Source organism: Pleurodeles waltl, chromosome 4_2, assembly GCF_031143425.1.
Source record: "Pleurodeles waltl isolate 20211129_DDA chromosome 4_2, aPleWal1.hap1.20221129, whole genome shotgun sequence".
NCBI lineage: Eukaryota > Metazoa > Chordata > Amphibia > Caudata > Salamandridae > Pleurodeles > Pleurodeles waltl.
Window position 1 is genome coordinate 623,962,044 of NC_090443.1, and position 17,463 is coordinate 623,979,506.

General features: G+C 43.6%; 1 protein-coding gene across 2 annotated transcripts in view; it reads left to right on the forward strand.

Annotated features, from left to right (window-relative positions):
* TTLL7 (tubulin tyrosine ligase like 7) overlaps positions 1-17,463 on the forward strand; it is a 950,867-nt gene that overhangs the window by 499,949 nt on the left and 433,455 nt on the right. For both annotated transcript variants that reach the window (XM_069232204.1, XM_069232205.1), the window contains one exon: positions 17,287-17,451. In XM_069232204.1, the coding sequence (XP_069088305.1) occupies positions 17,287-17,451 (165 nt within the window). The remainder of the gene's footprint in view (positions 1-17,286; positions 17,452-17,463) is intronic.

Genomic DNA, 17,463 nt, shown 5'->3' on the forward strand with positions numbered 1-17,463 from the left:
CTTTCTTCCTTCCTTTGGCAAACTCTGACTTGCTCTCTGATCCACAGTTTAAGTCACTCATTCACCTCAGCTTCTGCACTTCATTCATTTTCTCTCACTCACTCACACAAAATCAAAAAACGTGTTGTTTATCTTTTATATCAACAAGACTGGCTCTGAAAAGTAGCATTTGTTTTCTTTTATCAACATATTTTTTTTGTGATATTTTTTTTTTTGAGGAAAGCAAAAATAGCCGTACTTTCTCTTCACTAGCATTTTTTAAAATAAGTACAAAAAAATAGCTGGAATAACTGGAAGAAAAAATTAAAATCTTCTGATGTTCTTTAATTTGCTTCAGCTAAGCATCCCAATTTTATTCAGCACAACAAATGAACATGCCACAGTAACCAATGCAATGCCACAATTTGATTACCTGGATTGATGTTCTTTTTGCTCCTCCTATAGAATTTCTTCAATTAGTCAATATCCCGCAGGGATTGTGTTGGAAATGGCCCTTTCTGTGGGGTTATCCCCAAATGTTTTGCCTTTCCCCTCCTATTTTTCTGAGCTTTCTTTTGCTGGTTTTAGGACTGTGTGTAGGAGGCTGGCCTGGTTTGTAGTAGGTACCTATGGTACTTACACCTTATACAAAGTCCAGTTATCCCTTATTAGTGAAATGTAGGCAGTGCCTAGATGCCAGGCTCTCTAGAGGTAGCTGTAGCTGAGCAGTCAAGGCTTATCTAGGAGACATGCAAAGCTTATTCAATACCACTGTAGTCACAGAGTACTCACACACATGAAATAAAACACTCAGAAGTACTTTATTTTGATGACACAAATGCCAAAAATACCATAGAGACTATACTCCATTAGGAAGTACGTAATACACAAATTATATACACTAGTATGCAAAAACAGTTGTAAAAACTGTTAGAAAACAGTGCAAATAGTGAAAATCACAATAGTTAGAAATGGACCTACGAGGAACACAAACCATATACTAAGAAAGTGGAATGTGAATGTCGGTTTCACAGCTAGGCAAGTTAAGTGTGTAGAGAGTTGCTGGGAGTACTAGAAAACACCAAAGGTCAGTAGTAGAACCCCCCCAGAGCCCAGGAAAGTAGGAGCAGAGTACAGGAACTTTCCCAGAACACACAGAAACACGAGAAAGAAGATTATGCAAGAACCAGAAGAGACTGCAAGATGCCCACTGTGGATTCCTGAACCTGAGGACCTGTGGAAGAAGGGGACCAAGTTCAAGAAGCACAGAAGAGTCTAGGGAGAACAGTAGCCCCTGCTAACCCGTATGAAAGTGCAAGAGAGGAACCACTGGTGACGAACTACTGTCAGTACTGCACCCAAGAAGATGGATGCAGGTTTCTGGTTGGTGCAGATGATGTCCCATGCGGGATGGAGGATTGCAGTCTGGTTTGCGTTGCTGGAGTCTGCCAACAGGCCTTGGCACACACAAAGCTTGCGGTTAGCGGAAAATGGCGCTGCCCGGGACCAGGAGGGACCTGAAGGATTCTTACAAATAGAAAAATATGTGGATCACTCCTATGAAAATAATAAATATGTACAAACGTTTGAAAGATATGAAGCAGACACATAAAGAGATGCAATCCCTAAACACCAAGTATTCCAAGAAAACCAATATTTATAACATCTTCAACAGTATTTGACAGTACAAATTAGACATACATAGATCAAAAGCAAACAATAAAATAAACCAATGTTTAAAACATCTTCAACAGTATTTGACGGTACAGGTTAGACAAACAGTATTTGACAGTACAAGTTAGACATACATAGATCAAAAACAAACACTAAAATAATGTCCAAAATGAATCCATCCAGAAAAAATCCTGATGGTGATAATAAGGTTCAACCCAATAACAGAATTCAATCAGAAATTGTTCTGTTCATGATCGTGAAGTTCACTCAGATTGGAAAAAACAGCCAACAACTCCAGCCTACACCTGTTTCGTCCTAGTTAGGACTTTATCTAGGCTCTTGAGGGGGTAATTTTCCATATCCTAGTCTCGGATACCTGAATGTAATAATTTAGTAAAACTGTTCCATCGAACACATGAACATGTGAAAACTGGCTCGTCTCGCTAAATTCATTCGCCAAATAGCAGTTGGAACAGCTCGCAGTGTATTATAGAAAGTCCAGAGAGAACGGCATCGCGTCTACATTGAGAGGCACTGGAGGATTCTACCAAGGAGGGGAAGTCAGATGGGGTTCTTAGCAATTCAGAGAGTCCACAGAAGACCAGGCAGCATGCATAGGAGTACCACAGCACGGGGAAAAGGAAGGTGCAAAAGGAGGCCCACGCAGCACTACACAAAGGATCCCACGCCGTCGGAGAACCACTCAGGAAGATATGTGTCACAGAATAGAGTGCTGGGGGCTGGAGCTGCACAGTGCACGAAAAACTTCGTGGAAGGATGCCCACAAGCCTTGGCAATTGCAAACATGCGGTGCATGGGGGTATTGTCTTGCATGGGGAGACCTCCACCAAAGTTGGACAGCAATACGTTAGGACCTTTGGGACCACTTCAGTCCACCACCCGTGAAGCGGGATCCACACAACTTGTCAGGAGAGGGGACCCACGCCACCGGTCATCGAAGCAGTGAGGTGCCTGCTGAACCAGGGACGGGACTCCTTCACTCCAAGAGAAATTCCTTTGCTCTTCTGGTGCAGGCTGAAGACAGGCTGTCCTCTGAGGATGCATAACTGGGAAACAGTTGCAGTTGCTGGCAGGAGCTGAAGATACAATGTTGCAGAAGTCACCTTTTCTTATTGTTGCAGTTTGTAGAGTTCCTGGAGGGTCCAGATGCAGTTTCCTTTGGTGAGAAGGTGAAGTAGAGGAGGCAAAGGATTCCTGCTGGAGTCTTGCAATCTGAATCTGAAGAACCACCCAAAGGAGAGACCCTAAATAGCCCTGAAAGGGGGATTAGTCACCTAAACAGGTAAGCACCTACCAGGGGAGGGCTCTGACGTCACCTGCTGGCACTGGCCACTCAGATGCTCCAAGAGTTCCCTGCCAACTTGGAATCGAAGATGGCAAAACCCAGAGACCCTCTGGAAGAGCTCTGAGCACTACCCCTGGGGTGGTGATGGATAGGGAGTGGTCACTCCCCTTTCCTTTGTCCAGTTTCACGCCAGAGCAGGGACTGGGGGTCCCTTAATCGTGTTGACTGGATTATGCAAAGAGGGCACCAAATGTGACCTTCAAAGCATTTCCAGAGGTTTGGGGAGGCTACCCCTCCCAAGCCTGTAACACCTATTTCCAAAGAGAGAGAGTGTAACACCCCTCTCGCAAAATAAATCCTTTGTTTTGCCTTCCTGGGATTGAGCTTTTCAAGCAACAAAAGAGCAGAAACCAGTGTGTGAGGGGGCAGCAGCTGGGGCTGCCTGGAAAACCTCAGAGGGCTGTAATGGCAATACTGGGGGTCCTCTAAGGATCCCCCAGAGTGCATGGAGTCATACGACCAATACTTGCAAAAGCCCTGAGGTATGATTCCAACATGTTTGATACCAAACATGCCTATATTCGGAGGTACCATTATGTAGCTGGAAACAGGTAGTGACCTATGTCCAGAACACACGTAAAATGGCGTCCCCGCACTCACGAAGTTTGGGAAAATGGTCCTGGAGGTCGTGGGGGCACCTCTGCTAGTGCAAGGGTGTCCTCACACACAGGTACTCTGCACCCTGCCCTCAGGGTTGGAGGGCCTGCTATAGGGGTGACTTATAAGTGACCTGGTGCAGTGTAAATGGCAGTGAAAGGCTGCATGCACCTTTTCACGCAGGCTGCAATGGCAGTCTTGCAGAAGTCATTACATGGTCTTCCTATGGGTGGCAAAAGAAATACTGCAGCCCACAGGGATCCCCTGGAACACCAGTGCCCTGGGCACCTAGGTACCATATACTAGGGACTTATAAGGGGGCACCAGTATGACAATTGTGGGTGAAATACTGGGTTACCAGTATGCAACAACAAAATGTAGAGGAGAGAGAGCATAATCACTGGGGTCCTGTTTAGCAGGATCCCAGTGAACACAGTCAAGCACACTGACATCAGGCAGAAAATGAGGGTAACCATGGCAAAATGAGGGTACTTTCCTACACTCTGGGCACTTGACCACTGCTAATCAGTGCTAAAGTACATGTGATCTCTGCCATAAAACATGGTATGATTGGCTTATACCTGTTTGGCATATTTAATTTACCTGTAAGCCTCTTGTAAAGTGGTATACCATATACCCACGGTCTGTAAATTAAATGCTACTAGTGACCCTGCAGCGCTTATTGGGCTATCGACAAATTTACCTTTCCAACCTGTCTCAGGTCTTCCACTTCAGTGTCTGTGTGTGACGTTTACTGCCACCTTGACGTGGCATTTCAGACTACTTACCAAGGCTGAAACTCCTCTTTTTCTACACCTAAGCCATCCCTAAGGTAGACCCTAGGTAGCCCTATTGACATGGTGATGTGTATATAAAAGGTAGGACATGGTTTGCATGTCCTAGTAGTAACAAACCTCCTATTTCCTTTTTCATATGTTAGTATTGGGAATTCCTTTATATACTTTTAAGTGGTTAATTTTGATCTGGAAGGACTACCGTTGACATGTTTGGTATGTTTTGAATGGTAATGAGAAATCCTACTTACTGGTGTACTTGGAGTTTACATTACTTATAAGTATGTCGTTTACAGCCTCACTCCAATCCACATCTAGCACTTCCGGTTAGGACAGCCACAAACAGGAAGGACTGGATGTGACAGGAGATTCATCTGCATTCATCTGAAAACTGATAGTGTTTCTGGGCTGGGAGAGGGAAAGGTTGTTCACACTTAAAATGCCCATACGTTGTGTCCTGCCTGACACAAAGGGCTGATTTATGCCATACTGATGTTTGGAGCCAGTGCTAGGTTGAAAGGGGTATGTGTTACACTTAAAAGGGTTCCTTTGAAGTCACCCCACGCCAAGGGTTGAGCACAGGTTATCTTTGGTGTGTAACTTACTTGCCCTTAGTAGAGTGGTGGGTTCTGACTGGCTTAGGTGCATACCCTAGCCAACCAGAATCCCCATTCCTAACAGATTGCATCTTGCATGGTTGCAGAAGATGTACTTGCCTGTTCCACATTTTGCTTCCTCTCTATTTTTTTTCAATGAATTGCCGTCCAAGCTGTGAATTTAAGTACAATGGATTCAGGCAGCCATCAGGCTGTATTGGGTCCCTAAAAAGGAAGCGCATCCAAAAATGTAGTCTCCTTTGCACGATGACTTGCAACCTAAGATCTAATTGAATGTGATGCAAGAAATCCTCATTAACTACTCAAACTTCTATAATGCTTTGTTACAGAGTTTTGTAAATCCTTTGTAAACCCAGCAAAGCAATGATCAGATGCCCTGGTTTCGATTTACCGATACTAAGAATCACAAACCATAAAGGGCTTAAAAAGTGCAAAAATGAAAATGTAAGTACACATTAGTAATGATTCTAATATTCTCTCATCATGTAATCCGACAACTTAGCTTGATAGGTTTTCCTATCAAACCAAATTTTTAAAAAAGTTATGAGTTTGTCCTGTACATAAAAAGGGTGTTCCACCTCAGTGGCTGCTTAAGAGCCAAGAAACTAAGAACCTGATTTAGAGTTTGTCAGATGGAATTACTCTGCCTATTACAACCCCCTTATAGTGAATCCTAGTTTGTTTTAATAGGAAACAGGAGTTAGCTTAGCCTATGGCTTGCAGACTTGTGCCCCCATCACCTAGTGACTTTTACCCTACTTAGTTTGCTCTGTTTTAGCGCATTTATTTAATTATATCTTTTAAAATGGTTGCCTTGTTTCTACTTAAGCCAGTGTTTTAGTTTCACGGAATCAGTGCCACCGCGCTAAGGTGTCAATAGCAAGTGACAAAGACCTACTTTAGGGGTCCGAGCAGATCTGTATAAAGGTACCTCACTTAGACAGATAGTCAGAGGGATTCTGACCAGATGCCATTGCTGTTATTGATGCTACACGTCGCCTTGACGCTGACCCAGCCTTCCTGTCCCTACGAAGTCTGAGCTAGGGACCTGTTCCACGGTAACGAGGGTTGGGGGGCTCTTATCATGGACATGGCATTGGCAGATTAGGTTTAACACACCTAGCTCTGTTTTAGGTTAGAGATTAGGTTTACATTGTTAGGGTATTAGGACATATTTCATCTCTCATGCCATTTCATGTCATTGCAAGATGGTGGGGGTCTTTGTATTAATGACTCTTATCTTTACCATTCTATTTCTTGCACTATTCATTATCCTAATCATTGCAGCCCATGCAACTTATAGTAGATTGCAGTTTTGTTAAATAAAACCTATTGAAACCTTACTACATCTTCGTTATTGCCTGTGTTTGAGACATGGTGTTAATGTCAGAAAGGGGTACTCTCCGTTAAACCACGACACTCCCTGAGATGTCACACTCTTGAGCCCATGCCTAAAGGCTGTCACAAATCACCTTTCACTATTTGGGTTCCTGTGAGGTGCTGCTTGTGAGCCGGGAGGGTTGGGACGACAGTTGTGACTTGTTGTAGGACAGGCATAGTCACCTACAAACATAAGTACTGTCATCCTTAAACCAGCAGTCTTGCCTAGAGCACAAGCCAAACTACGACACCCTTATATCCTATTAGAATCATAATACGACAGACGGGATATCCGTCACATTTGTGATAAAGCAACCCGTCTGTCAAACTCAAAATCAGGCCCTAAAACCGGCATAAAAACCTTTACTGCTGAAAAAGTGCAAAATTAAAAACTAACTGCACATATATGGCTCTTTTGTTCTTGCAAAAGTCCTACTTTCAAACAACATCAGTGAATTCACTTTTATATAACCCTGAGATTTTGCAATATTTGTTCCCAGTACTGAGCCGTACAGAATAGAAATTCAATTTCTCACATTAGTGTGAACCGGAGTCCTCCACAAATCCTGAAACATCTTTAAAAAAATTCAACTGTATCTCTGAATGGATGACATTTTTTATCTTAAATTCTACTAACATTGTAGAAAAATGTAAAACTATGTAACACTCCGATTTATCACAATAGAGTAAATGCTATTATAATCTTTAAAATCATTTTTTATGCTTTTTATAATTATTAAACTTACTCCAGCGCCGCAAACGTTGATTAAATCACATAAATAAAGCAAGTGAAATGTACTATTCTAACTCCTGGTCCACAAACTATGGGAAAAGTACATATTTATAGGAAGGCTTAGACCTGCCATTCGAACTCTAGTCCCACAAGCATAGTGGAAAATGCATATATGGGAGAAGCAGCATTTTTACTATTCTGAGACCAGTCTCACAAACAATAAGGACAAGGGGAAAGAGGAGGTCTGATTTCCTCTTCTCACTCCAGTCTCAAAAATATCTCTAAATATGGTAGATGGCAGGACGTCTGCCATCTTTAAATGAGGCTCAAAGTGGGTGAATAAGAGGATTGCTGCTTGTGTGTGTGTGTAGAGGGTGGGGGACTTGGTACATGATTAAATGGGTACATGAGAAAAAGGTGATGTATTGGTGGGTAAAGGGTACAGTGGGTGAATGTGTGATAAGTGCATAAAGGCATGTGAGTGTTTAAGTAAGTGGGCATGTAAGTGACACTGTGGGTGAGCACCAGTGAGAGCGCTATCCAGTGGGTGCACAGGGTAAGAAGAAAACTGATGGTGGGGGGAATGCTACAAATCCAATCTAATTGGTGATATCATTGGTGAGGTCATGAGTGATGCTTTCAATGATGTCATTTTTGATGTTGTGTGATTATGAGCAGTTCATTGCAGGAGTATAAGTAGCTAACTGGCTAATTTCCAGAAGCCTTAAGCCTCATATTGCAACCTTAGCATCCCACCAATTAAAGTTTTTGCTTTAGAATATTCTACATAGTTATAGAGTTAACTATGTATTGAGACATGAAATCTTAAGCTGATCCCCTGAAGCAGCAGAGAAGTGTGTGGAAACTAATATGAAGTTTATCAGCTTATCTAAAAAATGCCTCAAGAAATCTTGAATAAACAGTAATTGCATGTTAGACCTGGCATCCTTGGTGTGGTTTACTCCTTAACTTTCCCTTCAACCGTCCGGTTTGCTGAATTATTTTTTGCTGGCTTTAGGACTTTGCATACTTTACCATTGCTAACCAGTGCTCAAGTGCTTCTGTTCTCTCTACTTAAAACATGTTAGAACTGTCTTATACTCAATTGACATATTTAATTTCTATAACTCCCTAGTAAAGTGACACTACCTGTGCCTAGGCCCTGTATATTAAATGCTACCAGTGGGCTTGCAGCATCGAGTGTACCACCCACTCAAGACGCACTTTACATGTCTCACAGACCTATCATTGCAGCCAGAGTGTGCAGTATTAAACTGACATATCGACCTGGCAAAGTAAACCTTTTGCCAAACCCAAACCTTCCTTTTTAATGCAAATGGCACCCTTCTGGTAGGCCATTGACAGTCCAGAGAGCACAGTGCTGTGTACTTAAACAGTTGGACATGCACCTTTAAGTTTTACATGTCCTGGAAGTGAAAAACGTTTAATAAGCTGTATTTTCCAAGTGGGTTCAGGCAATTCAGTCATGTTCCATGCCTTCTGCATTGTTATGAAACATCCAAATTTATGGTGAAGCCAGATTATAAATTACAATTTTGAAAATGCTACTTTTAGAAAGTTGTAATTTTCCTGCCTTAGCCTTTTGGTTCTTGAAGACTCTCTCTGGATCACATAACTGGGTATAGTTGGCAGTTGGGCTTTGTATATTTCTCCTTGATGGCCACACACAGTAGCAAGCATAGGTGTGCCTAGATGGGCCATCACTGGCAGGATGGCAGGGTGGATCTGAGCACAGCCCTACTTACACTTGAATAGGCTGTGTCTGGCCTCCAGACAAAGGGCTGCATACCCCCTTTAGTTAGTCTGGAGCCATGACATGGAAGGCGGGACTTCAAAGGGAACCCTCTAGAAGCTTCTCCCCACTTCATAGGTAGAGCTGGGTGTAAATATTGGACTTCAGACACCACTCTTCAGTACACTTCTGGACCCATGAAAACTCTGATAGGAAGAAGGACTGTTGTGCTGCTGAAAAGACTGCCACTCAGATGGAATGCTGCTCTGAAGGACTGCTGCCTTGCTGTGCTAATCTGCTGCCTGCTGCCCTCTAGCCTGGATGAGATGGACTGGGCATGCATCTGTTGAACCCTGAACCCCAGAGTGACCACAGAGTGACTCCAAGGGCTAGTTGGTTGGTCTCTTGGATTGAGCCTCAGGAACAGAGGGCTAAAAAGACAACCCCTACCCCAGCACCTGGACTCTGCCATCAGTGAGTCTACCCTGCCAAGTAGTGTCCTGGACACTAAGAATGGGGGCCTAAAGTCCGCTGCTGGCCTCTGTAACTCCAGCAGAAACAATGCATCTTGTCTACTGCTCAGGTCAACCCAGAGCAGACACATCACCGCTGCTGCGTGGACCACTCCATTGCAAAGACCTGCGTTGCATCACAATCGCATTGCAGTCAGTGGCCTCATCAGAACTACCGCTGTGCAATGCATCCTTGGTGTAGGCCCCTGCATCCCTCATTAACAGCAGCCTTGATATGATACCGGGCTCTGCATTGCATAAAACACAAGAGCCCCCTTCCAGCTATCAATTAGTTGTTTACAACAGAATAGACAACACAGTATATTAATCCTGGGGATAATCATATATTATTCACATTTGTGAGAAAACAGGGCTGATTGCTGAGGCCCCCTAACTTTTTGCCCCCATTTTTCACTTTTTGCTGGTGTTTTCCTGGCTCTGATGGTGCCCTGGGTAGTGCTAACCAGTCCCAGGCCCTGTGCTCTGTATACAATCAGTATGCAAATTAGGTGAATTATAATTGGCTATGTCAACCTACCTATAATTCCCTATTATATGGTAGGACATGTAGGTTTAGGGACCCCAGCATAGGTAGTGCTCTCATAGGTGCACTGCTGAGGTGCCCAGTGTTCAATGGCAGGCCTGCCTTGCTGGCTGTTTTTAATTTAAAGTTACATGCAAATTGGACTTTGGAATTAAAAGTAATTTCAAAGTCTTAAACTACCTTATTTTTACATATAGGTCACCTCTAAGGTGTGCCCTATGTGACCCTAGGGCTGGGTGCCATGTATCTATAAGCAGGGACCTTAATACAAATAGTTATGTAAGCCCTGGTGAGGTAAAACAGCCAAGTTCGTTTTTCCCTCATTGTAGTGAATGGCCTCCATAGGCTAGAATGGGGAGACCTCATTTTAATTTATAAAGTCCCCTCAAGTGACAGATACATCAAGTTTGGTATCAAATTAATTGTTATAATAAATCCCACAACTTGCATTTGTTGGATCTATTATAACTTGTTCAGGTAAAGAGTTTTAAACTTGACCTAAAAAGTTGCCAACTTCAGCCCTGTAGTGCTTTGTGGCTTTGATCTGATTGGCCAGTCTCTGGCAGCCTGGCCAGGCTGCCTTGATGAAGTGTCAAGTAGCCTGGGCTGAACAAACACAAAGTAATGTGTCTGTTGGAGGAGATCTTCCTTCAGCAGATAGAAAGGCAGGAAGGGGGAGGGCTGCCAAACTGGTTTTCAAAGGCAGGTAAGGACATTTGGAGCAACCCAGCACCTCCCTCACATCCTGCAAACCCAGACTATTAGGTGCCCCCCCCTGATTATATTAGGAGAGGGCAGGAGAAGGGTGTGTTTAAGATTTTTAGCCACACCAGTGGGTGGGCTCAGTCATATGTAACCTCCAAAAATCTGTTTCAGCCATGACGGATTTTTGAGGAATGTTGCTCCCTGGGACAGATTTTTGCCACACTTCCCAGGATGTGGTCATCACAGGGGGAAGGACCCTGCACCTGATTAGAGAACCAGGACCCCCCTGTTTTTCACCCGGGAGCAAGGATAAAACTGGCAGACCTGCACCCACACCTCAGATCCCTACCAGATTCCAACAAAGAAGAACTACCGGAGAAGAAGGACTGCCCTACTGGACCCCTGACCTGCACCTGGACACTGCACTCTGGAGGACTGCACCATCTGCACACTTGGGCTTCACCACAAGAAGGACTTTGCCTGGCTTGAACTGGTTCAATGAGGGACTCCCTGTTTGCTACAGGTGAACAATTGCTAACCAGAGCCCTCTGCACCAACTCCTGAAGAAACTGACCAACTGACCACTGTCCAGTGGCCAAATTGGAGTTTGTGACAGGTGCATTCTGGGAGTTGTAATCAGCACCCTCAAGGAGAATCTCAGAGCTTCTGGAGCCTTGGGGTGAGCTGTGGACCTCAAAAGAACCTTGAAAGACCATATGGAAAAAGATCCAGAAGTTTGGAGATGCTTGGAGAACTTTTGGAAAAAAGCTCCTTAAAGGGACTGACCCATTGCAGCAACTCTAGCCGGCTTGCCTCAACCGCGACCTGGCCTGACTTGCAGGTTCGTCCTGGTGAAGAAAATCTCCAAAAAAGTGACTACGTCTGAACGTAGAAAGTTGACCGGGACCTCCCAGGCAGTGTATCCGAAGAGGGCTCCAGGAACGTTGGATCAAGATTCAGCTTTGCCCCAGTCGAAGGATTTTCATCTAAAAAAAACAACTAAGGCCGAACGTAAAAATCTCCATCGAGAGCTCCCGTGACGCGTATCTGGGTAAGAGTTCCAGGAGGTCGGATTGGACTGGCGACTTCATCCCACTGAAGGAAATCTTCAAGAAAACGACTAAGTCCGAAGGTAAACTTTTGACAGAGGCCTCCCGCGAGCTGAGCAGGGCTCCATTGCAGTCGACCTAACACTTTGACTTTGCCCCAGTCGAGGTGCGACCAGATGACCAGATTGGCGCAATTCGTTTCAAAGTGCTAAAAAGCATTCATTCTTTAAAAATTCATATCTCCGGTTCCCCTTATCCGATTGTAATCGTTTTGGTGTAATTTTAAAGCTAAAAATATGTCCTATTGTTATAAATTGGTTTTGGATTTTTAAACTGTTTCCTGTGGTTCATGTAATTACTGTTTTGTGATATTAGAATGCTTTACGCTTTGTCTCCTAAATTAAGCCTTGTCGCTCATTGACAACCTACCAAGGGTTGAGCTAGGTTTAATTTATTGAGACCTAACTGGACCTAAGTGGAGGTTAGTGGCCTATTGCTAAGTGTAGGTACTTACCTGCCCTTACCAATAACCCATTTTCCAACAACATTTCATTATTCAGTTTATATCATCTTATGACACAAAACTGCCTCATCTTACATATACACAAAACAGTTAAAACCACGTCAGGCTATTTTACAAGAAATATTAAAGACCAAAAAAATTGTGCTTCCCTACACCCAAAACCACTATATAACACTATAAATCATTCACATAGAAGAATTTTGATTAATCAACAATAAACAATGTCTAGAGTCCTCTACATATAAAATTGTAGAGTGCTACACTTTAAACAAATCAAAGGTTTGGCTTAAAAGAGTTTATCAAAAGCCCAGTCACGCAATGAGGAGTAAATTATGTATACGTACAGTCTCCTTCCCTACTGGTTGCAATCCACTTTTTCTCCAAAAAGCTTGTTGCAAATACTGCATGAGGAAGGTGGAGTGCCCCTTTCCGTATTCATGAAATAAGTGGAGCAACAAGCACCGGGGTCTCTATATCAACTACGTAGAGCTTCAAGCTGTTCACCTAGCCTTGAAAGCATTTCTACCTCACCTCACTCCTAAGGTTGTCTTAGTCTAGACTGACATCATGACAGCCATGTATTACCTACAGAAGCAGGGGGGGCATGGTCTCCAACATTATCCTGTCTTTCATAAACCTTTTGGAGATGGGCACTGTTGGACTTTTTAGCTTATGTAGGGTCATCCCCAATCTTTTTGCCTCCTGCCTCCTATTTTTTCGGACCTGGTGCTGTTGGCTTTTGAACTCTGAGCACTTTACCACTGCTAACCAGTGCCAAAGTGCATATACTCTCTTTGTAAATTGTACGTAATTGGCTTATCCATGATTGGCATATTTGATTTATTGGTAAGTCCCTAGTACAGTGCAGTAGAGGTGCCCAGGGCGTGTAAATCAAATGCTACTAGTGGGCCTGCAGCACTGGTTGTGCCACCCACATAAGTAGCTCTATAATCATGTCTCAGACCTGCCACTGCAGTGTCTGCGTGTGCAGTTTTAACTGCAAATTCGACTTGGCAAGTGTACCCACTTGCCAGGCCTAAATCTTCCCTTTTCTTAAATGTTAGACACCCCTAAGGTAGGCCCTAGGTAGCCCCAAGGGCAGGGTGCAGTGGATGGATAAGGTAGGACATATAGGGGGTTATTCTAACTTTGGAGGAGTGTTAATCCGTCCCAAAAGTGACGGTAAAGTGACGGATATACCACCAGCCGTATTACGAGTTCCATAGGATATAATGGACTCGTAATACGGCTGGTGGTAAATCCGTCACTTTTCCGTCACTTTTGGGACGGATTAACATCTCCTCCAAAGTTAGAATAACCCCCATAGTAATGTGGTTTATTTGTCCTGACAGTCAAATACTGCCAACTTCGTTTTTCACTGTTGCAAGGCCTGTCTCTCTCATAGGATAATATGGGGGCTACCTTTAAATATGATTAAAGTGTAGATTCCCCTAGAGAGTAGATGGACATGTGGAGTTTGGGGTCCCTGAACTCACAATTCAAAAATACATCTTTTAGTAAAGTTGATTTTAAGATTGTGCGTTTGAAAATGACACTTTTAGAAAGTGAGCATTTTCTTGCTTAAACCATTCTGTGGCTCTGCCTTGTTTGTGGATTCCCTGTCTGGGTCAGTTTGACAGAAGGGTTGTTTTTCACCTCACACTAGACAGTGACACAGAGGGAGCTGGGGTGTAACCTGCATTTCCTGATTAGCCATCTCTGCTAGGAGAGAGGGGTGGAGTGGTCACTCTCATCTGAAAGGACTGTGCCTGCCTCTGACAATGCAGACTCCAACCCCTTGGTGTGTGTCGGAGGCCTTGCCTGGGCAAGGCAGGATTTCATAAGTAGGTGTGAGTCCCCTTTGAAGAAAGGTGACTTCAAAGACTAAAATGGGTATAAGAAGGGCACCCAAATCTACAGACTTGAGAAACACTTCTGGAACCAAGAGGAACCTCTGCCTGGAGAAGAGCTGATAGCTGAGGAAGAAGTGCTGCCCTGCCTGTGACTGTGCTTTGTGGAGCTTTCCTGCAGTGCTGCTTCTGCCAGAGTAAGAGGGCAAAGACTGGACTTTGTGTGCCTTCCATCTTGTAAAGAAATCTCCAAGGGCTTGATTTAGAGCTTGCCTCCTGTTGTTTGAAGTCTCAGGGACAGCAAAGACTTCTCTCTGCCAGCACCTGGAGTCTCTGGAGAGACTCCTGCTCTGACAAGTGGTGCCCTATCCAGTCCCTGGGCCCTTGAAAGGAAAGCTGGTGGAAATCCAAGGAAATCGACTTCGACCGACTCCGGACTAGAACTACAGAAAAATCAGGCACCCAGATTCCAAAGCTCTCAACTTGTTGATTTGGCTCCTGAGGTTATAGAGTTTGGATACCTTAACTTGCCATCTGAATGTATGACCATGCTTAAAAGTGCCTGTAGACATCCCGCTAGTGCTTGCTAAGCGGCAAAGTAGAAAGGATTTGTCAGCTACTGTCATTCAAAACTCATTCACCCTTTCAAAGATAATGCACAACAAATTGTCTGCTACTTGCTTTAGCTACAAAAATCTGGGTTAGCATTCACATCCATAAGATTTCATCTGGCTGTAATAACTGTCCATCTTCAAAAAAGGCAACGTGTCTCTTTATTCAAGATAGCAGTCATTAAAGCCTTCATGAAAAGTGCTCAAAAGAGTTATTCCACCATGGGTTGCATCTGCACTCTCATGGAATCTTAATATTGTTTGTACACACTGTATGGGAACACATGCTCCCTTCGGTTCTTTTCTTAGAAACTTTTATTTATAGTCACTCACTTAGAAGTGTTAGTGAGCTCCAGGCATTAACCGTTGAAGACTTTTCTTCCAGCTACACAGAGACAGGGTGGTCCTATACACAAACCCTAAATTTCTCCCTAAAGTTGTCTCCTATTTTCACTTCAGTCAATCGAGTTACCAGTTTTTTTCCAACAACCAGATACAGCTGCAGAGAGGGCTCGCCATACATTAGATGTTAAAAGGGCCCTTAGCCTCTACATTGATAGAACTTACATTTTCAGGAAAACTAGGCAGCTTTCTGTTGCTTGCTTTTTCACCTTCCCATAAAGGGAACGCTATATTTAAATCAGGCATAGCCAGATGGATAACAAAGTGCATTCAAATATGCTATGGTAAAGACAAAAGAACTTTACCTACATCTCCTGGAGAACACTATACTAGGAAGAAAGTAACCTCTGTGGCTTTCCCAGGAAACATTCCAATAGCTGACATATGTGTGGCTACATGGTCTATACCACACACCTTCACAAAACATTATTGTGTGGATGTTTTTTTGAACTTCAACAACCCAATGTAGGTCAGGCAGTGCTTTGTACACTTTTTCAAAAAACTGCAACACCCACAGGTTAGCCACCACTTCTGAAGGGGACTGCTTTACAGTCTATGCAAGGCATGTGTATCTATAGCCACACATGCTTTGAAAGGAATATGTTACTCATCCTGTAAGCATCTGTTCGTGGCATGTAGTTCTGTAGATTCACATGTGCCCACCCTCATCCCTGGACACTGCAGTTTTTTTTACATTAAATTCTCATGGACATCTCATTACTTACACTTACATGCTCCATTGTCACTCTCTTGTGGGAAACCAATCTAACAATAGAGTTGGTGCCTGTGTGCACTATCAGCGACAAGAGGCGCCACTCAACCTTGTAACTTGAAAGACTTCTTTGAAGAAAAACAACTTGTACACATCCTAATCGAACACTAGAGGGCAGGAGTAAGAAAAGCATGTGAATCTACAGCACTACATGCCACAAACAGATTCTTTTAAAAACTTCTTCAAATGACCTGTCGTTATTGTAAAGCAGGTTGCAAAGTGATCAAGTTTGTTACCAGTTGTTCATCTCTAAAGGCTGGCTATTCATGCTCTGGAGAATGTCACTGCACCTTTTCCTTGGCAAATCTGTCCATTCACATTTATTTGTTTTATTTATTTGTACATGCTCAAATATGCTATTTTAGATATGGTAATAAATTGTTGAAATTTATATATTCATATTAGTTCTAATTGTTGTCTCTTTTGTATCAGAGAATGTATATTGTTTGCATCATACTTCAAACATTCAAATTTAGATCAGTGAGAGCAGGGTGAGACAGGCCTTTCAGTCCATTGGGCATTTCCCCCCCTGGGCTGGAGCCCTTGGTGGACAATGTTTAGGGCATGGGACCCCTCTCGGTGCCTCTGTGAATTTCGTAACTCCGCACGGTTAATTGCAGCAGGCACACGAGGCTTCAAAAAAGAGAGAAAGAGAAGGAGAGAAAATGAATGTAGAGAGAAAGCGATAAGAGAGAAAGAGGGAGAGTTGAGAGACGGGGCCAGAGAGAATGGATGGAAAGCGAGAGGTTGTGCGAGGAAATGAAGGGAGCAGACTGGTCTGAGCATTTTTTCCAGGGCCGCTTTGGTTCCCCAGTCTAACCCTTGATAAGAGAGTGTTGAGTAACATTAAGAAATGATACGTTAATCCACTGTGGTGGAGCTCTACAAGGATAAATTCTTACACCCAGCTCCGCGCAATCAGTCTGCGAGATACATGGCACATTAGCAGAACACATCAGCCTCTGCTGCGTTAGCGCTTCTCAGCAGGCATAAGGCAAAACCAAAGACGGTTGATTCATTGGTCGTGAACGGTACAGATGGAGATGGGTACCCGGTGGAATCATTTTTCCCGCTATATGAGACACCATTGCCTGTGGCAGTCAGAAATAATGGTGCCAGGAGATATGTTAATGGCGATGTGCACATAGCTCTTCCGTGTAGTTATTGCTTACATGAACATTGACAGCTCGTATGCATGTAGCAGCTGCGAGGAGCGTTTCCAGATTGCAGATTCTCAAATTATACAGTGGTGACAGGCTAATACGTGGCTCATCTCACTAAATATGAAATTAAGTGTTGCATTAAAGATGAGAACAGAGAGTGATGGCCGTTCGGTGTGATAGTGGTGGTTTGTTTCTGCCGGTTGCTAGACGCCTGTGGTGAACACACATTACATGAGATGGTCTCTATCTTTCCATGTTGCAGAGCCAGCTGTACATGCATCTGACAAACTACTCCGTGAATAAACACAACGAGAATTTCGAACGGGATGAAACCGAAGATAAAGGCAGCAAGCGCTCCATCAGATGGTTCACCGAGTTTCTGCAGACAAACGACCACGATGTTGTCAAATTCTGGAATGACATTTCAGTAAGAAATCAT